The sequence below is a fragment of the Macaca thibetana genome, chromosome 17 (assembly GCF_024542745.1).
Source record: "Macaca thibetana thibetana isolate TM-01 chromosome 17, ASM2454274v1, whole genome shotgun sequence".
NCBI lineage: Eukaryota > Metazoa > Chordata > Mammalia > Primates > Cercopithecidae > Macaca > Macaca thibetana.
Genome location: NC_065594.1, coordinates 30,885,199 through 30,909,337, shown reverse-complemented (window position 1 = coordinate 30,909,337; position 24,139 = coordinate 30,885,199). Strand labels below are relative to the sequence as shown.

Below are 24,139 nucleotides of genomic sequence, written 5' to 3'. Positions count from 1 at the left end.
ACTTTTTCTTCACATGACCACAGGAGGAACAATTAACACTAATTAATCAATACTCCAGGTGCCTGTAGTTTCATGGTCAGCTGTGTTGGCAAAGAACCGTTCTGAAAGGAAGTCTTTTTTTGTTTTGTTTTGTTTGTTTTCCTTTTTTGTTTTTTGGATCTTTTAGAAAAGGGTCTGCTTTCTCTCCAATAATTGTGTGGCAGTAATATTAAAAAGTGTCTCAAAAATAGACCATCATTGGAGTGGATGAGTCTGGAGATTAGAGGAGAATTGCCATGTGGGGAAACCTAGCAGTTTTGCAGGTTTTCCTACTCACCATCTCAGCCTACTGAGATCTCCATGGTATCCTTTGAATCACTTTCTTTTTTTACCATGCCCACTTATAAAAAATTATTGAAGTTCACATAACATAAAATTAACCATTTTAAAGTGAACAACTCAGTGGCATTGATACATTTACAATGTCGCCCAGCCACTACCTCTAATTCCAAAACATTTCATTTACTTCAAGGTAATGAATCCCTTATCCATTAAGTGGTCTCTCCCAAGTCGGCCCCTACCCTCAGCCTCTGGCAACCACTATTCTGAGTTATTTCACTATGGATTTATCTACTCTAGATCTTTCATATAAATGGAATCATACCATATGTAACCTTTCATATATTACTTCTTTTAGCATAATGTTTTGGAGGTTTTTGAGTCACTTATTAACGCTCTATTTTGTTCTCAGTTAATAGAAATCCCTGGTTACCTCCACCTATCTGATGAAACTAGTAAATAATCAACAATATTGACAGAAGTATTTAAACAGCAGTGATATCTTAAGGATGGTAATGGATACTGTTACACTAAAACTGGGACATTTCATCATGTAAAAAACTACACAAAATCTCAAACCAAATTCTTCATTAGCAAGACGCTACCATAAGATGTCTTAAGAAAAAGCAGGCAGAAGTGGGAAAAACTGACCACAGCCAAAGGGCCAGCTGTGGAGGCCCTCAGACCTGGGAAGGGTAAACGGATTGGAAATCGCATCCTCCAGTCTGTGTCCCCGGAGCACCTAAAACCTGGGTTAAAGAGTCCAATCCAGCCTTACTGCAGTGATCAGGCAAGAAATGTAAACCCAGTGCTTGAAACCAGGCAGATGCAGTCCAGACTCGCCCTCACTTCCCCACTGCCACCCTTAAAACCTTCTAGCCCTGACTTGTTTCGTTCTGTCATGTGGATTGGGTGTTTGTTTGGGCTTTATGAAGGTGGTATTTTTAGATGAGAAAAACGAAAAGATTATGGCAGCACACTTAACCGCACAAACACAAAACGTCTATAACAAATGCTATTTTATCTTTAAAGGATAATTATATATAACCTTGAGGAGGGGATAAGGTTTATCCTCATTTTTTCCGTTTCTCCTCCTCTCCTCCCTTTTTTGCATTTGATAATTGCTTAGAATAAAGATATGGAAAGCAGATCCCAATTTCAGTTCCCCTTCACACGCTGTGCAAACGTGGACAAACAACCTCTGAACCTGTCACCTCTCAGTGGAAAAAGTGGTGACAACGTCCCACCTCAGAGTTATGATGCTCAAAATGAAGCAATATTTGTGAAATATATACACATGCTCGTGGTACGCCAGATCGGTGTTTACGTCCTCGTCAGTGAACGCACCTTTGTTTAGTAAGAAGGGCAGCCAATCAACACTTATTTTGTCTTTTTCTCGTCTGCCTTCCTCCAGACTGTGAGGGACTCACATGGGACTGTGTCCCATCTCGGTTGTTTGTCAATCTAGTCCTGCTATGTCGTGGGGACTGAGCAGGTCGACTCCTCCCCCATCGCACGTCCAGGAGGAAGAGCGCTGTTTAGGTTTGAAACCTGCAGACTCAGTCCCAACCGAACTGGGCAGACACCAGATCAGCCCGGGCAACTGCAGTCCAGGCTCCGCCCCTCTAAGTCCATTGGCTTATTCAATTCACGCAGGAACCAATGGGCGGAGACGGCAGCCGCGCGGTCCGAGGGCTTAGCCCCGGCCGGCGTATGCAGTGTGCGGCGGCGGTGGTCTGAGCAAGTCCTATCTAGGCGCTAAAGCGGAGACGCATCCCCCGACCCGAGGCTACGATGAGCACCCCGGCTGTGCCCCAGGACCTGCAGCTGCCCCCGAGTCAGAGGGCCCAGTCCGCATTCAAAGGTGAAAGCCGCGGTGGCGGTGGCTGTGGCGGGCGCGGGCCCGGCAGTCGGGGTTCGGGGCAGCGCTGGCGCGCTTCACCCCTCCCCGGCTCTGTGAGAGCCCTGAACGCGGCGTCGACCTCGTCCCGCAGCATTCTTGGCCTTGTAGAACGGGTCATAAAAACAGGACCCGCTGCGTGGTGTTAGTGTGCGGTCGCTGCTGGCTGGGATGGGCCCTCCTAAGAAGGAATCCGTTAGGCTAGGGGAAACGTGCGGAGGTCCGGCCGGGACCGGTGTCGGAGACCCCGGGTCCGCGGGGGGCGGGGCTGCGCGGGTTCCCGGGCCGACTGCGCCTGCGCCGAGTCCTCCGCCTCTTGGGTCCGTAGCGAATTTCTGCAGGGCTGGGGGTCGGATAAAATACCCCCATTGTATTATTTCCAATTTCACAGTTTCTCCTTCAACTTTATGGAAAGCGAGGGTTGATTGGGTCTTCAAAAGTAATATTGTTATTCCCATATTCTACACACTAGAAAGCAGAAGAAAGTACTTCTCACCTAACCCAGTTCTGGTAAATTAGAACTTTGGAGTCTAGCGCCTCACTTCTACCATTTAGTTTCTTAAAACTTGGCTTTCAGGAGCTGTATGTAGAAAATGATATTCTCCAGATTTTTCACATACAGTAAAGAATGTGATTCTTATGCAGAGGGGTTTTGGGGACCTGTTACGGTAACAGCCTCTTATAAGATGATTTCTCAAAGGCAAGACTGAATTCGGGAATTTTCTGTTATATAGATGTGACCTCAAGTGGAATCAGTTTTGGAACTAAACTCTTCATTTAGTCAACAAGATTTATTAGCCGTTATTCATGTTTTAACTAATATTGATTTGTAGCTCTTACCTTTTGTTATCTAGAGCAAAGAAGACAAAAACTCAAGGAACATCTGTTGAGAAGAAAAACGCTTTTTGCATACAAGCAGGAAAATGAGGTGTTATCCAGGTAAGGTCAAGTTTATTTCTTTTCACTTCTGTAAAATTGTATCAGATCTGTCCAATAAAAATGCAAAGTAAACCATATCTGTAATTTTAAATTTTCTAGTAGCCACATTTAGAAAGGTTTTTTAAAAAGTGCTTACATATTATTTTACATCTTTTTGTGGTACAACGTCTTTAAAATCTGGTATCTATTTTACACTTACAGGACATTTCAGTTTGGTCTGTCCACATTTCAAGACTCAATAGCCACATTTAGCTAGTGGTTACTTTATTGGATGGTGCAGCATTAGATCATCGTTTCATTAATTTTTTTTTTTTTTTTGAGACAGAGTCTCGCTCTGTTGCCAGACTAGAGTGCAGTGGTGTGATCTTGGCTCACTGCAACTTCCATCTCCCGGGTTCAAGTGAATCTCCTGCCTCAGCCTCCCAAGTAGCTGGGACTGAGTACAGGCAAGCACCACCATGCCCTGCTAATTTTTGTATTTTTAATAGATACAGGGTTGCACTATGTTGGCGGGGCTGGTCTTGGACTCCTGACTTTGTGATCCGCCCGCCTCAGTCTCCCAAAGTGCTGTGATTACAGGAGTGAGCCACCACGCCCAGCCTAGATTATCGTTTTCTACATAAATTAGTTCACAGTCTAAGAAAAAAAAAATTATAAAACAAAGTATGTGCATAGACTAGATTATCAACTTACTGTTTACACCAAACAAAGGTCCGTATTTCTATTATTTAGCAAAGCTTTTACTCAGTGTGGGGGAGTTCATCAGGGAAGAGTTGGGTGGCCCTCCCAAATGCTTAGAGATTATTAGTTGTAGGCTCAACCCTCCACAGAAATATCTTTATTATTTTGTTAAAATATTTTAGATAGTACATAGCTGTAGCAAAAACAAAAACCCATGAAAGTAGATGAAGCAGAAAGGCAAAAGATCCCCTCACTCTCTAGAGATAACCACTAATAACATCCTTACAGGCTTAGGCCGGGCGCAGTGGCTTATACCTGTAATCCCAGTACTTTGGGAGGCTGAGGCGGGCGGATCAGGAGGTCAGGAGATCAAGACCAGCCTGGCTAACACAGTGAAACCCTGTCTCTACTAAAAATACAAAAAATTAGCCAGGCGTGGTGGTGGGTGCCTGTAATCCCCAGCTACTCAGGAGGATGAGGCAGGAGAATCGCTTGAACCTGGGAGGTGGAGGTTGCAGTGAGCCAAGATCACGCCATTGCACTCCAGCCTGGGTGACAGAGCGAGACTCCGTCTCAAAAAAAAAATGTCTCAGGTAAAAAAATTGTATATACCACCCACACACATATTCAGAGAGTGGAAATGATAACGCAAATGGGATAAAAATTTTAACAATAGGTGGATCCTGGGTAAAGAGTGTATAGATATTCTTTGACCTGTTTTATATTTTTGCAATTTTGTGTAAGTTTGGCGTTCTAAAATTTTAAAAATAATTTCTAACTTTAATAAGTTGCTTTAGTTTGGAATAAACATTTTATCCTTCACAAATAAATCTTTTACTTCTTTGTTTAAGACAAAAAGGTGATCCTAGGTTTTTGGTTTGAATAAGTAAATGAATGGTGATAACCATATACTGAAATAGGAAGACTGAAGGAGGAGCTGGGGAATTAGGAGTTCTGTTTTGACTATATTTGAAGTACCAACCAGACACCCAAGCAGATATGCCAAATAGTTGTGTGTCTGAAGTTCAGGGGAGGGTTTGGGACTGGAAGCATAAACTCAGGAATTGATCAGTATACAGATGATATTTACTTAAAAACCTTAGGATGGAATGAAATTACTAGGGAATAAGTAGAGATAATATGGATTCAGTCAGTGACTCTCAACCGCTTATTTAAATAGGGAATCCAACAGGGTCAGGGGTTTATAATACTCTTAAACATAATAGGAAGAAAAGAAAATTCTAAAACACTCCTTGTGGCTTAAGTACTACATTTATTCCTTTCAGAAAACATGTCAGCTGGGTGCAGTGGCTCAAACGCCTGTAATCCCAGCACTTTGGGAGGCCAAGGCGGGTGTATCACTTGAGGTCAGGAGTTCTAGACCAGCCTGGCCCACATGGTGAAACCCTGTCTCTACTAAAAATACAAAAATTATCTGGGCATGGTGTCAGGCGCCTATAATCCCAGGGAGGGCCAAGGCAGGAGAATCGCTTGAACCCGGGAGGCGGAGGTTGCAGTGAGCCAAATCATGCCATCACACTCCAGCATGGGGGACAAGAGCGAGACTTCGTCTCAAAAAAAAAAAAAAAAGGAAAGAAAACAGATGTCAATTTAAGTGTTAATCACTTCATCAGTGAATATTAAATAAGACAGCCGACCTGTATTGCAGCTTTTCAGAATTAAACAATATTTTACAATCTCTAAAGTATAGATATCCTAAGACTCATTTCAGATAACTCTTCTGAGGGTGGTTTTATAATAAGACAGAATAGGATTAAGTCTCCACACTAGACAGGTGAGTAAGATGGGCTCTTCTTGTCATGCTGAGTTTTGTTTTGTTAGCTAGAAGTTAGCTACTAAGATACCCTGTTAAGTGGCACATTTTTATCTTCTTTCACCATTGTTCAAAATGTATAGTACAGGGTATGTCAAAGTTCTGTACCTTCTCCAAGCTGACAGAACAAATAGATATGAAAGCAATGTAAACAAAATTTATTAACTACTAAATTATGTCAAATGTAAAATATACTTTTTTTTGTTTTTTTTGAGACGGAGCCTCGTTGTGTCGCCTAGGCTATAGTGCGGTGGTGCGATCTCAGCTCACTGCAACCTCTGCCTTCTGGGTTCAAGCGATTCTCCTGCCTCAGCCTCCAGGGTAGCTGGGATTACAAGCATTTGCCACCATGCCTGGCCAAATTTTGTGATTTTGGTAGAGACAATCACCTGCTAAGAGATGCTCACAGTCTGCCTTGGCCAGTTTATAGCTATAAAAATGAGTTAGGTCAGTTTCTTGAGGAGGGATTTTCTTTGCAATACCGCCTAGAAACTAAGGTTCTTTTTTTGAGAAATGATCTCACTCTGTCACCCAGCCTTGAGTGCAGGGGTGGGATCTTGGCTCATTGCCTCAACTCCCAGGCTCAAGCAGTCCTCCCTCCCCAGCCTCCCAAGTAGCTGGGACTACAGGCACCCACCACCACACCCAACTAATTTTTTATTTTTTGTAGAGACGGGGTTTTGTTGTGTTGCCCAGGCTCTCTCGAACTCCTGAGGTCAAGTAATCCCCCCCACCTCAGCCTCCCAACGTGCTGCTATTACAGGCATGAGCCACCACAACCAGCAGTCCATATTCTTAATGTATCCTAATATACATTAAGCTGTGAATGGCATATGGTAATTTTTGAATCACTTTTGGGAGGGCTCTTTTTTATAAAAGTTTTTTCAATGTAGTACATCTGTTACTAAGTACTTAAAACTAACCCAAGGAGGTATCACTAAAGGTTATTTGAAGACTTGTTTGAATGACTTGAGAATGATTTGAAATAAGATTATTAAGTATTTACAAATTCTGTGGACAGAAAGTGTTAGGACTTTTAGAAAATATCTTTAAATTCCTCAGCCATTTGTTTACACTATTTTTTTTTTTTTTTTTTTTTTTTTGAGATGGAGTCTCGCTCTGTCACCCAGGCTGGAGTGCAGTGGCGCAATCTCAGCTTACTGCGAACTCCGCCTCCGAGGTTCACGCCATTCTCCTGCCTCAGCCTCCCTAGTAGCTGGGACTACAGGCCCCCGCCACCACGCCCTGCTAATTTTTTGTATTTTTAGTAGAGACAGGGTTTCACCGTGTTAGCCAGGATGGTCTTGATCTCCTGACCTCATGATCTGCCCACCTCGGCCTCCCAAGTGCTAGGATTACAGGCTTGAACCACTGCGCCCAACCTGTTTACACTATTAAAAATAATTAAAAGTTTTGCTTAGGGCTGGGCGTGATGGCTCACACTTGTAATCACAGCACTTTGGGAGGCCATAGTAGGCAGATCACCTCAGGTCAGAAGTTCAAGACCAGCCTGGCCAACATGGTGAAATCCTGTATCTATTAAAAATACAAAAATCAGCTGGGTGAGGTGGCATGTGCCTGTAATCCCAGCTACTCAGGAGGCTGAGGCAGGAGACCCACTTGAAACCCGGGAGGCAGAGAGGTTGCAGTGAGCCGAGATCATGCCACTGCTCTCCAGCCTGGGTGACAGAGCAAGACTCCATCCCAAAAAAAAAAAAAAACTTGCTTAGGACAAATTTTAACTCAGGTCTTTATTAAATTTAAAATTAGTAAGTCAGTTAATTGTTAACATTGCCCTCTTCTTCCTCCCCAACAGGAAGCCTCCTTGGTACAGGATTGATTGATTAATCATTTTGTTTGTTTTTAAGTAGTAGAGGTCGGAGAGTTGTGACATCTGAGGACCAAGTTCAAGAAGGGACTAAAGTGCTGAAACTTAAAACAAAAATGGTAAGATGTGGACATAGCACTCCTAAATGGTCCCCCTTTCCGTTTTGCCTTTCCTAAACACTTTTCTTAAATAATTCTTTTAGGCTGATAAAGAAAATATGACGAGACCTGCAGAGAGCAAAAATAATACAACAGTGGAGAAAAATTGCATTCCTTTAAAACCTTCAAATGAACTAACCAATTCAACTGTAGTAATTGACACGCATAAATCTAAGGATAATAATCAGACTCCGCATTTGTTACTAACTGAAGGTGATCCCCAAAGTCAACATATGACATTAAGTCAGGCATTTCACCTTAAAAACAATGGTAAAAAGAAACAAATGACTACAGAAAAACCAAAGCAAGATGCTAACGTACCCAAGAAACCTGTGCTTGGATCTTATCGTGGCCAGATTGTTCAGTCTAAAATTAATTCATTTAGGAAACCTTTACAAGTCAAAGATGAGAGTTTTGCAGCAACAAAGAAACTTTCAGCCACTATCCCTAAGGCCACAAAGCCTCAGCCTGTAAACACCAGCAGTGTAACAGTGAAAAGTAATAGATCCTCCAATATGGCTGCCACTACTAAATTTGTGAGCACTACATCTCAGAACACACAACTTGTGCGACCTCCTATTAGAAGTCATCACAGTAATACCCAGGACACTGTGAAACAAGGCATCAGTAGAACCTCTGCCAATGTTACAATCCGGAAAGGGCCTCGTGAAAAAGAACTATTACAATCAAAAACAGCTTTATCTAGTGTCAAAACCAGTTCTTCTCAAAATATAATAAGAAATAAGACACTATCAAGATGCATAGCATCTGAAGTTGTAACCAGGCCTGTTTCATTGTCTAATGATAAACTGATGGAAAAGTCAAAGCCTGTTGACCAGCGAAGACATACTACAGGGAAAGCAACTGTTGATAGCAGATCAGCTCAGCCCAAAGAAACCTCAGAAGAGAGAAAGTAAGTAGATGTAATTTTCTTTATTACCTTAGTTTTCAATCAAGTACTGTTTGTAGATTTGGCTTATAATTTCCTTGACTGCATTAGAATTTTCTTTCATGGTTTCTCTTCTGTCGTATGCAGGCAAATTTGTATTGTGGAGCAATATGACCTGAAAGTTTTTGTGTTTGAATATGTTTTCTAAGGTTGCTTTTTTAAAATCTAAGGTAAATGCTTTAATAATAGTTGGGAAATACTTTATAATCTCAAATCAAAAAATGCATTAATGGAATCATTGAGCATAATTGACCTTGATATGTTTAATATTTCATCAAGCTTGTGAACTATATATGTGCCACTAGAGTAAGATTACTTAAAAATCATACTTTTTCTTCTTTTTTTTTTTAACTTTTCCTCTATTTGACAGAGTTCTGACAGCGATTTCAAAGTAATATTTATATCTGCTTCTAACTATAGAGCTCGTCTGAGTGAGTGGAAAGCTGGCAAAGGAAGAGTTCTGAAAAGGCCCCCTAACTCAGTAGTTACTCAGCATGAGCCTGAAGGACAAAATGAAAAACCAGTTGGGTCTTTTTGGACTACCATGGCAGAAGAAGATGAACAAAGATTATTTACTGAAAAAGTAAACAACACATTTTCTGAATGCCTGAACTTGATTAATGAGGTAGAGTCTTTATATTTGCTTAGCATTTTATAGTTTGCAAATTACCTTCATAAACATTGTTTCACTAAATCATATTGTCAGTCTTTTTGACCAGGAGATGTTGGTAATACTATGTTGACTTAACATTAACTGTGAGATTATTTTAACAATTACTTAATTGTGAGATACACTGCTTCGTTTATTAATTGTGAGCTTATTAGCCTTAATTGACTACATTTTGCATTGAGTTCATATAAATATACAGGTTGAGTATCCCTTATCCAAAATGCTTGGGACCAGAAGTAACTGAAAATGTTTTTTGTTAGATTTTGGAATATTTGCATGTACATAATGAGTTATCTTGGGGATGAGATCCACAGAATTGATTTACGTTTGTTTTTTGCTTTTGAGACAGAGTCTCACTCTCACCCAAGCTGGAGTGCAGTGGTATGATCTCAGCTCACTGTAACTTCTGCCTCCTGGGTTGAAGCCATTCTGCCTCAACCTCCAGAGTAGCTGGGATTACAAGCGTGCACCACATGCCTGGCTAATTTTTTGTATTTTTAGTAGGGACGGAGTTTCACCATGTTGGCCAGGCTGGTCTTAAACTCCTGGCCTCATATGATCCACCCGCCTCAGCCTCCCAAAGTGCTGGGATTACAGGTGTGAGCCACTGCCCTCGGCCTCATTTATGTTTTATATATAGCTTATACATGTAGCCTAAAGATATAATATTTTTTATAATTTTGTGCATGAAACAAAGTTTGTGTACTTTGAACCATCAGAAAACTAAGGTGTCACTTTGTCAGCCACCCATGGGATAGTCTGGTTGTTTGGCAACACCATCATTCCTCACTCTGAATTACTGTGCTACCAATAAGCAATTATTCTCTTGCACTTATTCACACATAATTACTTAACAGTTTAAAAAAAGACACATTAATACAGTGAAAAATATGTTCAGAGTAACTAAGCAGCACAGTAGCATCATCAGAACACCTGTATCAGCTGTTAGACAATAGCAACAACAAACAGCAGCATGTTTTCAATCTCCATCTATGATGTTGTGTTTAATTAAGAGGTATTTTACACTGTATTTTATTTTTTAGGTGAGAAGAAACATCAGAAGCAGTTGAAGGACCAGGAAGTGGGTCCTCTAGGGATAAGGAGTCATTCTGCTGGATGGCTTTTTAAGATGTTTACTTCAGAGTCACTTGTCTCATTAGCAGTGGTTTTTGTCTTAGAAGTTTCTGTTTGATTTTATAAAGGAACATGATATCTTTTTCTGTTCTGAATAAATGCTGCTCTAGTTCTTCAATAAGCCTGTCACATGTTTTCACCTTGTCACCTATAGGTACATTGTCTGCAGTGTTAATGATGGTCATCTTCATTGTGATGTTGATACTCAAAAGTTTTCGATTTCAGATTTTGGATTTTCAGATTAGGGATACTCAACCTGTATCAAAGGGATAATTGGATTTTTTTACTGAATTACAAATATTTGATTCCTCTGAGATAATTAATGTGTAATACCCTGAGGTGATATTATTGCTTCTAATATTTTGTTTCTTATATCTGTTCATCATATTTACACATTATTTCTTACGTTCATTACACATTTTACCAAAGAATAGCAACACAAATGTTGTGTGAGTCATTATTATCACAGATTAACTTACCTAAAATACTCAAAAAAAAAATCACATTCATCCGGCCAGGTGGGGTGGCTCACGCCTGTAATCCCAGCATTTTGGGAGGCCAAGGTGGGCTGATCACCCGAGGTCAGGAGTTTGAGACCAGCCTGGCCAACATGGTGAAACCCTATCTCTACTAAAAATACAAAAATTAGCTGGACATGGTGGTGGGCACCTGTAATCTCAGCTACTTGGAAGGCTGAGACAGGAGAATCGCTTGAACCTGGGAGGCCAGAGGTTGTAGTGAGCCGAGATCGTGCCATTGCACTCCAGCCTGGGCAACAAGAGCAAAACTCTGTCTCAAAAAAAGAAAAACAGAAACAAAAACCCATTCCTCTAAGCCAACATCATGTTTTTGAATTTATTGCAGAATTTTGCTATTTAGACCAAAATCCTATGGAGTATAATAATCAGCTCCAGAACAATACTATGTTTAATAGTAGACAATATCTTTGTTTCCTGACTGCTCTTTAATCTTGTTTTGGTCACCCACTAGTATGTAAGATCCATAACAAAACTGAATTCAAGGTATTATTTCAAACCTTCCTCTACTCTTCATGAGCATCTTGTAACTTCTTGTGGTTCTGAACACTTGTGGTTCTGAACACCAGTAAAAGTTACAATCAGGAAAACTGATTCTCTAATAGAATAGAATCAGAGTTTATTTCTGCTCAGTTGAAGTTTTTCCTTTTGATACTATGAATTTTTTCTGCCCTACTATTTAACTGTATGTAACTCTGACATAAACCATTACAGATTCATTTTAATCTTAATATCAAAACCTGACGAAGACAATTAAGAGGAAAAAAAAACTCTGCAGGCTATTCTGACTCATAAACATTTGGTTTAAGGTATTAACAAATGGAATCCCTCAATATATATGAGAATAAAATCAAGACCAAATAAATGTTCATTTCTTACTAATAAATGTCTCAACTAATATTTCATTTTTTTTGTTTTATGCTTATGGCTATCTTTATCATTGATCTTGACTATAGTAGGCTCAATTATTGTTCATAGTTTGTAAGCTAAAAAATATTACACACATTATTTCTTGCTCTTTTAGGGATGTCCAAAAGAAGACATACTGGTCACACTGAATGACCTGATTAAAAATATTCCAGATGCCAAAAAGCTTGTTAAGTATTGGATATGTCTTGCACTTATTGAACCACTCACAAGTCCTATTGAAAATATTATTGCAATCTATGAGAAAGCCATTCTGGCAGGGGCTCAGGTAAGATAAACATTTGCTGATCTTTACGATTACAGTGTAGCAGACAATTTGGAATTAATTTGAAACACATCACAACATAGCTTGAGAAAATTGTGGTTGTATATGTAGTAGTTGTAAATGTTTAAAGGCCACAAAGATTGCTGTTTGTTGGCCTTCTAAGTCTTTTATTCCTGTACTGGGAATAATCAGACTTTAGAAAGTGGGTATAAGCTGAAATGTATATTTAGTGAAACTTTCTGCATGAAATGTCTTAGCATATTATTGTATGCATTTCCTGGTTGAAAATTTATGGGGAGACTGAATGTAATATTAAAATTTGTTTATTGAATATAAAGCAAAAGGGATGAAATTAGCTTTTTAAATGTTATCAAGCTCTCTTGGTTTTGTGAGAGAACTCTTTCACTTTAAGAGTAAACCCAGGCTGGGCGCGGTGGCTCAAGCCTGTAATCCCAGCACTTTGGGAGGCCGAGATGGGCGGATCACGAGGTCAGGAGATCGAGACCATCCTGGCTTACACAGTGAAACCCCGTCTCTACAAAAATAGAAAAATCTAGCTAGACGAGGTGGCGGGCGCCTGTAGTCCCAGCTACTAGGGAGGCTGAGGCAAGAGAATGGCGTAAACCTGGGAGGCGGAGCTTGCAGTGAGCCGAGATCGCGCCACTGCGCTCCAGCCTGGGCGACAGAGCAAGACTCTGTCTCAAAAAAAGAAAAAAAAAAAAAGTAAACCCAAATGTACTGCTATATCTATACTGTATAGATTGATCCTGTCTGCATACAGAAAATGGCAATAAACCAGTTTCTGGAACATTATTACCTCTATAATGATTTGATACCATACTCCTTACCTCTTCCAGCCTATTGCTACACAAAGCTTTGGGTGTAGAATAAATCATTTCTTGAGTTTGTGTGGTTGGGTTTTTTTTTTTTTCGTGGATACATGTTCTTAAAATATGTTTCGTTTTAATCCAGGTTTCTCAGAAACACATTCTTGGAGATTGTTTACATAGATAATTTTTTTAAACTCCTTTTTTTTTTTTTTTTTTTTTTTTTTTTTGAGACGGAGTCTCGCTCTGTTGCCCAGGCTGGAGTGCAGTGGCCGGATCTCAGCTCACTGCAAGCTCCGCCTCCCGGGTTTACGCCATCCTCCTGCCTCAGCCTCCCGAGTAGCTGGGACTACAGGCGCCCGCCAACTCGCCCGGCTAGTTTTTTGTATTTTTTAGTAGAGACGGGGTTTCACCGTGTTAGCCAGGATGGTCTCGATCTCCTGACCTCATGATCCGCCCGTCTTGGCCTCCCAAAGTGCTGGGATTACAGGCTTGAGCCACTGCGCCCGGCTTAAACTCCTTTTTTTAAGAAAGATGTATTCACCGTTGTCTCAACAAAATCAACAAATGCTATTTGACTTTCCACTTAAGTAAAAAATCAGATATTCAGCAGATAATGTCTCAGTGGCTATCATGTGTAAAACTCTTTTCAGAATGGTAATTATATTTGATAGATGCTACCTGGAAAGGAGTGTTAGGCCCCTACTATGTTGTATCAGAAGGGACATTACTTAAGGCAACTAAGGACATTGTAGCAAGGATGCAAAGTTGGAGCCAAGGCTCACATACAAAGCAATAATGTAAACGGAAAGATACAATACCAGAGGAGAAGCTGCTGGAAAACAAGAATCAAAATTAGCCAAGATGGCTGGGCACAGTAGTAGATACCTATAGTCCCAACTACTTGGGAGGCCAAGGTGGGAGGATTGCATAAGCCCAGGAGTTTAGGCAACACAGACCCTATCTCTTAAAATTAGTGGCCAGGCATGATGGTTCACGGCTGTAATGCCAGCACGTTGGGAGGCCGAGGTGGGAGGATCGTTTGAGTCCAAGAGTTCAAGACCAGCCTGGGCAAGATGGTGAGACCCCCATCTCTGCAAAAAAAAAATTTAAAGTTTTTTTGGTGGTAGACAGTTGTGGTCACAGCTATGCAGGAAGCTGAAGTGGAAGAATTGCTTGAGCTCTAGAGTTCAAGACCAGTGAGCCATGATTGTGCCACTGCACTCCATCCTGAGTCGACAGAGCAACACCCTGTCTCAAAAAAAAAAGAAGCCGAGAAAACTGAAAGCAGGATAGCTGAGTAATTCAGGACTAAGTTCTGGAAATAAGAATGTGAATTACACCTTCCCTAATCTTCATTGTGTTGGATGGAACATAGTAAACGCTTATAATATCTGATAAATAATGGGCTCTTAATAAATTCGTGAATGAATATGTTAAGATGATCAACCTTAAGCTCTTCAGAGATACATTTCATAGCATATGAAACAAAAATATAACCATAGACTTAAATGTAAGAGAAAAGGAGCAAGGCTTAAGTAAAATTATGGGGGAAGTTGTTAAATGTGAAAATCTACGCTGGGCGTGGTGGCTCACACCTGTAATCCCAGCGCTTTGGGAGGCCAAGGCGGGCGAATCATGAGGTCAGGAGTTCAAGGCCAGCCTGGCCAGCATGGTGAAACCCTGTCTCTACTAAAAATACAAAAAATTAGCTGGGCATGGTGGTGCGCGCCCATAATCCCAGCTACTGGAGAGGCTGAGGCAGGAGAATCACTTGAACCTGGGAGGCAGAAGTTGCAGTGAGCTGAGATTGCCCCGCTGCATTCCAGCCTGGCGATAGACGGAGACTGTCTCAAAAAAAAAAGAATTCTATCCTTCATTTTTAATCTATAAATTGGAAAAGACAGCCATTTTTCTTTTATTTTTCTTTTTTCTTTCTTTTTTTTTTTTTTTTTGAAATGGAGTCTCGCTGTGTCGCCCAGGCTGGAGTGCAGTGGCGCAATCTTGGCTCACTGCACATCCGCCTCCCGGGTTCACGCCATTCTCCTGCCTCAACCTCTCGAGTAGCTGGGACTACAGGTGCCCGCCACCATGCCTGGCTTATTTTTTTATATTTTTAGTAGAGACAGGGTTTCACCGTGTTAGCCAGGATGGTCTCAATCTCTCGACCTCGTGATCCGCCTGCGGCCTTCCAAAGTGCTGGGATTACATACGTGAGCCACCGCGCCCAGCCAAGACAGCCATTTTTCAATCTTAATTATTAAGTGGTCTGAGAAGCATGGTTTAAGAGCCACTCCCTTACTTTAAAATACGGTATGAAGTTTTAATCACAACTTGGATACCTAGTTAATGTCAGAGAAAATAAAACTTACATGGATCTGCTTTATTCATTTAAAAAATTAAGCCTATTGAAGAGATGCGACACACGATTGTAGATATTCTAACAATGAAGAGTCAAGAAAAAGCTAATTTAGGTAAGTTTTAGTTCTTTTGTTTCCTTCAAGTGAATTGTAGTTTTGTTGTTGTTGTTGTTTTTTAACTTTTAAGATCAGGAATACATGTGCAGGATGTGCAGGTTTGTTATAAAGGTAAATGTGTGTCATGGGGGGTTGTTTTACAGCTTATTTCCTCACCGAGGTATTAAGCCTCGTGTCCATTATTTTTCCTGATCCTCTCCCTTCTCCACCCTCCCATGTGCACCAGTGTGTGTGTTCTTGAGGTGTCCATGTGTTCTCATCACTTAACTCCCACATGCAGTATTTAGTTTTCTGTTCCTGTGTTTGTTTGCTCAGGATAATGGCCTCCAGCTCCATCCATGTTCCTGCAAAGCACATGATCTCGTTCCTTTTTATGGCTGCATAGTATTCCATGGTGTATGTGTACCACATTTTCTTTATCCAGTCTATCATTGATGGGCATCTGGATTGATTCTATGCCTTTGCTATTGTGAATAGTGCTGCAGTAAACATATGCGTGGATGTGTCTTTATAGTAGAATGATTTTATAATCCTTTGGGTATATACCCAGTAATGGGATTACTAGATCGAAAGTATTTCTGTCTCTAGGTCTTTGAGGAATGGCCACACTGTCTTCCACAATGGTTGAACTAATTTACTCTCCCACTAACAACGTAAACGCATTCCGTTTTCTCCACAACTGTGCCAGCATCTGTTATTTTTTGTCCTTTTGAGGATAGCCATTCTGACTGGTGTGAGATGGTATTTCATTGTGAATTGTAGTTTTATTGTTTCTTTGCTGAATTAGTTTTTCTTTTATCTTTTTTGATTATTAAAATATATAGGTTGTTTTCTTTCCTCCTACTTCCGTTGACCTACCTCTGAGATAGAGTGGCTTTATGTAGTATTTTTAATTAGGAGATCTGGCTCAATATTTAGATTTGTCACTGAATGTCTGTGAAAGTTGCATCGTCTCTCTAGGCTTTAATTGTCTGCCTTAAAAATGAGGCAGTTTGACTAGGTATCTAGACTTTTCACCTGTTACATTCTGTGATCTGTTGTGTTGGCTAGAAGAGCTCATTCAGGAATTCTCTTTGCTGGGGATAGTAGATGGAGATAAGAGATTCATTAGTTGCCAGTCATAAAAACATTTTAAGATTCAGATAAAGTTTATGCCAGTTGATATGACTTTAGGCAAAAAATACCCTCTTTTCTGTAAAATACAGATTTTTGGGGACCATTGAATGAAATAATATAAAGTTTCATAGTTGATGACACATAGAAAATTCATTAAACTGTAGTCATTACTTAACTTTAGAAAAATGGTTTCCAATTATTTGCTATAACCGTATATTTTACAGTCAACAAATATTTGAGTGCATATTATATACCATTGCCTATGTATCTAGTTGTTTTCTTTTTATTAATTTTAACAAGAGTCAAACAGTTTGAACTTTTTCTTTCTTTTTTTTTTTTGAAAGAGTCTTGCTCTGTTGCCCAGGCTGGAATTCAGGGGCGCAATCTCGGCTCACTGCAACCTCCGCCTCCTGGGTTCAAGCGATTCTCCTGCCTCAGCCTCCTGAGTAGCTGGGATTACAGGCATGCGCCACCAAGCCCGTCTAATTTTGTATTTTTAGTAGAGATGGGGTTTTGCCACGTTAGGCAGGCTGGTCTTTACCTCCTGACCTCAGGTGATCCGTCCACCTTGGCCTTCCAAAGTGCTGGGATGACAGGTGTGAGCCACAGTGCCTGGCCAACAGTTTGAACTTTTTGCTTTCCAGAACAGTATTAGTACCCTTTAATTAATTAGTTTAATTAACTAATTAATTAGTACCCTTAATTAATTTAGTATGCAAAATTAATTTAAGATGTAGAGATCTAGGTTGAAGGGCTAAACCTTAAAAAAAAAAATCAAAGAGCATACTAAAGTTCTAAATTAAGGCCAGGCTCGGTGGCTCACGCCTGTAATCCCAGCACTTTGGGAGGCCGAGGTGGGCAGATCACCAGGTCAGGATATGGAGACCATCCTGGCTAACACAGTGAAACCCTGTCTCTACTAAAAATACAAAAAATTAGCTGGGCGTGGTGGCGGGCACCTGTGGACACAGCTACTCGGGAGGCTGAGGCAGGAGAATGGCGTGAACCTGGGAGGCAGAGCTTGCAGTGAGCTGAGATTGCGCCAATGCACTCCAGCCTGGGCGACAGAGCAAGACTGTGTCTCAAAAAAAAAAAGGTCTAAATTAAGTACGTTATGTGAGTTTTTGATTACATGTATTAACTGAAAAAAACAAAAATCTGTTCATTGGTGTTAATATGTTAATGGCTGTGCTAATTACTATGCTAATGGCTATGTTGGAGGTCATGCTTCTAATGGCAGTGTGCTTAGTTCATCAGGGATTATTTCAATTTATGGTGACTGCTAATATGTACCAAGGTAACATACGGAACATCTATATGATCTGATCTTACTAGTAGTATTTAGTGAAGGAGCTTGAGAAGCAAGGAGAGAAGGGGAAACCGAGGAAAGACTAGTATACCACAAACAAAAGGAGGAGAAAAGTTTAAGAATAACCCAGTCCTGGCCGGGCACGGTGGCTCATGCCTCTGTAATCCCAGCACTTTGGGAGGCCGAGGCGGGTGGATCACGAGGTCAAGAGATTGAGACCATGCTGGCCAACATGATGAAATCCCGTCTCCACTAAAACTACAAAAATTAGCTGGGCGTGGTGGCACATGCCTGTAATCCCAGCTACTTGGGGGGCTGAGGCAGGAGAATATCTTGAACCCGGGAAGTGGAGGTTGCAGTGAGCCGAGATCGCACCACTGCACTCCAACCTGGTGACAGTGAGACTCTGTGTCAAAAAGAAAAAAAAAGAAAAAGAAAATAACCCCGTCCTGTCTCTTATTCACAAAAGACAGCGAAGTGGAAATTCAAATTTCATAAAAAGGTCTTATAATTCTGTCTCTGGAGATACGTGGAAAGATGAAAGCAGTATTCTGATTAAGTTGCTCTTCCTATCTTATAGGATAATACTAGTTGGTGTTTTCTAGCAGGTATAATATTTGATTAGTCTTTAGATAGGGGAAGGAGCTATCCATAAACTTGGTTTTCTTAAATGTATAATTGTAAGTTCTGGGTATAAAACCAATTTCACAAATCAGTTATTTGTGAACAGCAAAAGACCGTAAGTGGTCGAAGTAGTTCAGAAGAGGGTTAAAAAAAAAAAAGGACAAATAAGAAGAAACAAGCACCACGTGGGTGTTTCACAGCTACCTCAAACACAAATAGCCAAACTTGAACACATAATTTTCCCCTAAACTTGATTCTTCTTTTAGTTCTCTGTCTTAATGAATGGCCCTGTCTGGTTGTCCAGGTCAGAATCTTGGTGTGATTGTTTACTCCTTCTTTCTTTCCCAGTTCCCAACCCTTTTTCCCCAGCTGATCAAATTCAGTTTAACTTCCTAAGTATCTCTTAAGATCTACTTCACTCCATCCTTACTCTCTTTTTTATAGTCAAGATGACCTACACTCTTACCTAGACTATAACAGTGGCCTTCAAACTTAAGTTTCCTGCCTCTCTGCTCTTCCTTCATTCCAATCCATTCTCAACACTGCAGCCTAAATGCTCTGTCACTCATCTGCATAAATTCCTGAGTCCAGCCTCTTCTCTTTCCCTCTCCCCTACATCCCTGAATTTCTCTTTCTTTTTTTCCATTTCCTGAAAGGGGTTATACTCTCTTTTCCCTCCAGGTCTCTCCGAGACAATCTTCTGCTTTTTCTTAATTTCTACTTATCCTTTAGACTTCAATTCAAATGTCACTTCCTTGGAGTAGCCTTCCCTGATGATTTCCCTGATATACCATCCCCTCTCCTCTCAGCCTAGGTTTAGTGCATCTGTTTTGTGCTCCCTTTTTCTTCCCTATGCAGTATTTGATGCATTTGATTGCTTTCTATTTAGTTGTTTGTCCTGTCTTTTGCATTATGTAAACTCAATAGATAAGGACAATGTCTGATGTTCTTCACCATTGAGTCTCCTGTGCTAAATGCAATGCCTGGCACATATTTGGCACTTAAATATTTGTTGAATTAATCTATATTATTTTCTCTCTTCTTCAACTTCCACTTAAAACCCAGTCACTGTCGTGCAACTAAAACTTCTCTTAGTAAAAATTTTTAATAATTTTCCTAATAATTAGATCCAGAGGTTTTTTTCAGCTCAGTGGATTTACCAGGATGTCTCACAAGTATTTCCAGCCTAACATGTTTTGTTTTGAACCCTTTGTCTGCCCTCACTGCATTCCCATACCCAACATCCTTTTTCCATACCCAACATCCCTTTCTCCCACAAAAGAAAAGAAAAACCCTTCTCTGGCATTTATGACTCTTAAGAAATTTTAGACAAGATGCTCCTAACACATTTGCACACTCATTTCTACACAGTCATGCATTCATTTGTTAATAAGTTCTGACTTGGGTGGATGTGGTGGCTCACGCCTATAATCCCAACACCAGAGGGCCAAGGTGGAAGAATCGCTTGAGGTCAAGAATTGGAGACCAGCCTTGGCAACATAGTGAGACCCCATCTCTACCAAAAAATGTAAAAATTGGCTGGGTATGGTGGCACACACCTGTAGTCCCAGCTACTTGGGAGGCTTTGGCAGGAGGATCACGTGAACCTGGGAATTTGGGGCTGCAGTGAGCTAAGATTACGCCACTGCACTCCATCCTGGGTGACAGAACAGCAGACACCCTGTCTCTAAAAAAAAAAAAAAAGAATGTTCTCAGAAATATTTCTCAGATTGGACCCTTCCTTCCTGTCCGACCTCTTCCTTACTTAGGCTATTACAACAACCTTGTCATCTTGCCATCACAGATTGTTACTTTTCATTCTCTGCCATTCTAGACAGTCCTTTACATTGACCAAATTTAATTATATCTGTCTCTGGTGAATTGTTTTTACCAACCTTCTTTCATATAAAGCTCATTAAAATCCAGCTCTTGCTTACCTATCTAAGCTCAACACCTCCTGCTCCCACTCCTAACCTTGCTCCTTACCCTATATTCTAAACACACTGGCTCTTTAATGTTATGTTAATAGATCGTTTTCTTTTATGTGCCATATGAAGGTTGTCTTCCTTGGTCTTGGTCAAGTACTCATTTTTAAGACCCAGCCTAAATGTCGCTTGTCAAGCATTCCCTAACCATCTCCCTATAGCACAAGCAAAGTTAGTTGTTTCTTTTTGTGGGTTTTAATAATCCTTTGTTCTTATTTCATATATAGCATTTATTTCATTTCATAATATTATTTGTTATATACTTGGCAGCAGTATTTGCTGAGGAAAAGAAATGGTTCAGAGATGGCAATTGTGTTCTTTTATTTTGAAAATTTGGCCAACTAGGAACACCTTTAATGTCTTCTGATTTTGTTCTTAAAATTCAGCCAAAAGCTTAATCTATAAATATATCTTCTATAGGAGAAAATATGGAGAAGGCTTGTGCAACCAAGGAAGAAGTCAAAGAAGTCAGTATTGAAGATACAGGTGTTGATGTAGATCCAGAAAAACTGGAAATGGAGAGTAAACATCATAGAAATTTGCTATTTCAAGATTGTGAAAAAGAGCAAGAGAACAAAACAAAAGATCCAACCCATGATGTTAAAACCCCCAATACAGATACGAGGACAAGTTGCTTGATTAAATATAATGTGTCTAGTACGCCATACTTGCAAAGGTAAACTTTTAAAATGTACTATGATTTGTTTTCATGCTTGGGGATAATAATTATGGCATTTAAAAATCTTTGAGATAGCTTCAGATTACAGCTACCGTGTGTTAATATAGAAAAGTTTTCAGGCCAGGCATGGTATCTCACGCCTGTAATTTCAGCACTTTGGGAGGCCGAGGGAGACAGATCACTTGAGCCCAGGAGTTCAAGACTATCCTGGGCAACATGGCAAATCCCCATCTCTACAAAAAAATACAAAAAAAATTGGCTGGGCAAGGTGGTGTGTGCCTGTAGGCCCAGCTACCTGGGAGGCTGAGGTGGGAGGATCACTTGATCTCAGGAGGCAGAGGTTGCAGTTAGCCAGGATCATGCCACTGCACTCCAGCCTGGATGACAGAGCAAGACCCTGTCTCAGAACAAAAAAGAAAGCAGAAAAGCTTTTAAACAACTAGAATGTCATGAGAACATTTCACCTCTTAAATACTGTATTTACTTTCACTAACTATTGCCATGTTGAAAAAGAAAACTTTTTTTTTTATTTTACTTGAATCTGTGTGTTATTAATAAGAGTAGGTTTTGGCATTCAGGAATTAGCCAGTTCTACAGATACTCAGGTATCTACTGTGTACAGGTTGTAATGACGGATTGAGAAAAGGGTAAGTTTCTCACTTCAGTGAGCTTATAGTACCTCTCTAAAAGACAATTACATGCTTTTACGTGGTTATAACATACAAGCTATATAGTATGGTACATATCATGAAAGTACAGAGTAAAAATGTTAACATATTTTTGAACTCTGGGAATATTGTTTTAATTTTCAGTGTGAAAAAGAAGGTGCAGTTTGATGAAACAAATTCTGCATTTAAAGAGCTGAAGTTTTTAACACCAGTGAGACGTTCTCGACGTCTTCAAGAGAAAACTTCTAGATTGCCAGATATGTTAAAAGATCATTATCCTTGTGTGTCTTCATTGGAACAGCTAACGGAGTTGGGAAGAGAAACCGATGCTTTTGTATGCCGCCCTAATGCAGCACTGTGCCGGGTGTACTATGAGGCTGAAATACCATAAGAGAAATAAAGCTCTTATAGGGAACGGGGTTTTTATTATGTGTGGGGTATTTTGTTTTGAGTAGCTTTATATTGCCCTTAGGTCTGGAGTTGGCCATGTACCTATGTATCCTAAGTATTCACGGCAGTGAGCTCCTTTATTAACATTCATGTTATGGCAAGAGTTGTCCTGCTGTGCATTGGAAACATAATCCCACCTTGTCAATCTCAACCGACTGTTTTTTTTTTCTTTAAGATAGGTAAATTTTGTCAGCTAGTTTACTATGTTCCTTGAATATAAACAGGTTATAATACTACCCTGTTCACTTTACTAAATATAAGTACAGTAATGATGCATCATTAGCAAATGAGGTATTCTAGGTAAAATGTGTATGTTTGCCTTGACATGTTTTTAAAAGTGATGATGTACCTCTGCCTTTAAACAGAATGCTTTTTTTTTTTTTTTTTGGCCTTTCTTGGATTAATCAAAAATTGTATAGAATGACTCACTTGGAGTACTAAGACACAGGAGGTTTAGCTTGCTTTCTTACCAAATTCATGTTACCCAGACTTGTGTTCTCTTGTGTCCCTTGGACTGTCTGTTGATTGATGAAAAGTGTACTGTCACTTTTTGTCAGTAGTAGTCTGTGGTCTCGTGGCCTCTTTAGATTATAATTGGGGTCACCAAGAAGGATACTTAATTAAATATCCCATTTCTAAGAGAAGATACTTTGTGTGAGAAAGGAAAGATGCCAGATTTAGTGGTTTAACTTCTGTAACTTCACTTGATAGATTTTAAACAATTAGGATGGAGTTAGGGAAAGAATATATCATACTGAATAAATGTCATTCTAGTTTAGACAGCATTTCTAAAATACCTGATACTAATACTTGTTTTGTTCCCTGTAACATAAAAACTTCACTGTTAAGTCATGTCCCCCGAAACATGATAGTTACATACACAGTTTTCTCTCCACACATAAATAACACTACTAAAGTTGTTTTGTAAGGTTCCAAACTGATAATTATATGGCACATATCTGTCAACTCTGCAGTTTCAAATAAGTGACTTTTTAATTGTAAAAGATTAGTTTAAAAACTGTATGAATGTGGTTGAAGATCACATGCTTAGTCGTTTTTATGTTCATTCCATTTGTATATCTCTTTTTCTATTTATTGACTTCTCATGTTCTAGAGAGTAGGACTTTTATTCTGTGTACCTGATATATATACTATTAAAATATCTGTATAATGATGTTTCAATGAAGTTTATTTCAACAATTATTTTATGAAATGCAGTTTAACCACAGTGAATGAATTTTAGTTTTCCTTTTGAAATATGAAATACATTGTAAGATTCGACTTGAGGTTTTTGACACTGAAGTACATGCTTAATGGTATATTTTCAAAAATCATCAGTCTACTTATATAAACTTTACCTAATTTTTTTCACTTTAACAAAAACATAACTATGCCTTTTTTCATACTTTGACCCAAAATAATGCCATTTTGAAATAAAGTTCAAGCTTTGATACACTCTCAGCTTTTTAGTATCCATACAATATAATTCATTTGTCTGTATAGCATAGCTTGAAATGCCTTTGTAAAGAGAACTCAAGATAGAACTTTTACCTGAGGGGAAAATCTGTCTCTAAATAGTCCTAGTGCTAACATTCAACCAGAGGTCTTACTCCTTTTCTGATGCTTAAGGACAGTTATGTTATCTCTCCCTTAGGTTTGTTCCAAGCTAAATGATGTGATGCCGTGCATAAGCATCCAGTAGAGACAGAACAGGGACCCCTCTTAAGGGCCTGCTTGGATCTTCCCATGCATAGTAATAAAGGAAAAATCTTGAGTCTCTTCAAGGGAAATTCCAGGTACCTAGCTAGCCTCAAAACAGTAAATTGAGCAGCCTGGAATAAAGAAAAAATGTTTGATTCCCTATA

General features: G+C 39.8%; 1 protein-coding gene and 1 long non-coding RNA gene across 4 annotated transcripts in view; one reads left to right on the top strand and one right to left on the bottom strand.

Moving 5' to 3' along the window:
- LOC126940490 (uncharacterized) overlaps positions 1–24,139 on the bottom strand; it is a 247,711-nt gene that overhangs the window by 99,424 nt on the left and 124,148 nt on the right. The window lies entirely within an intron of this gene.
- CKAP2 (cytoskeleton associated protein 2) lies at positions 1,894–23,725 on the top strand. Of its 3 annotated transcripts, none has more exons than XM_050766285.1 (9): positions 1,894–2,182; positions 3,073–3,157; positions 7,541–7,619; positions 7,703–8,571; positions 9,028–9,232; positions 11,972–12,142; positions 15,371–15,440; positions 20,898–21,153; positions 21,969–23,725. In XM_050766285.1, exons 1-9 carry the CDS (start codon positions 2,113–2,115, stop codon positions 22,213–22,215), a joined length of 2,052 nt encoding a protein of 683 aa, XP_050622242.1. In that variant the 5' UTR covers positions 1,894–2,112; the 3' UTR covers positions 22,216–23,725. The 3 variants fall into 3 exon arrangements, with proteins under 3 accessions (XP_050622242.1, XP_050622243.1, XP_050622245.1); XM_050766286.1 differs by having other exon boundaries at positions 1,895–2,182; positions 7,544–7,619; XM_050766288.1 differs by lacking the exon at positions 1,894–2,182 and adding an exon at positions 2,577–2,728 and having other exon boundaries at positions 7,544–7,619.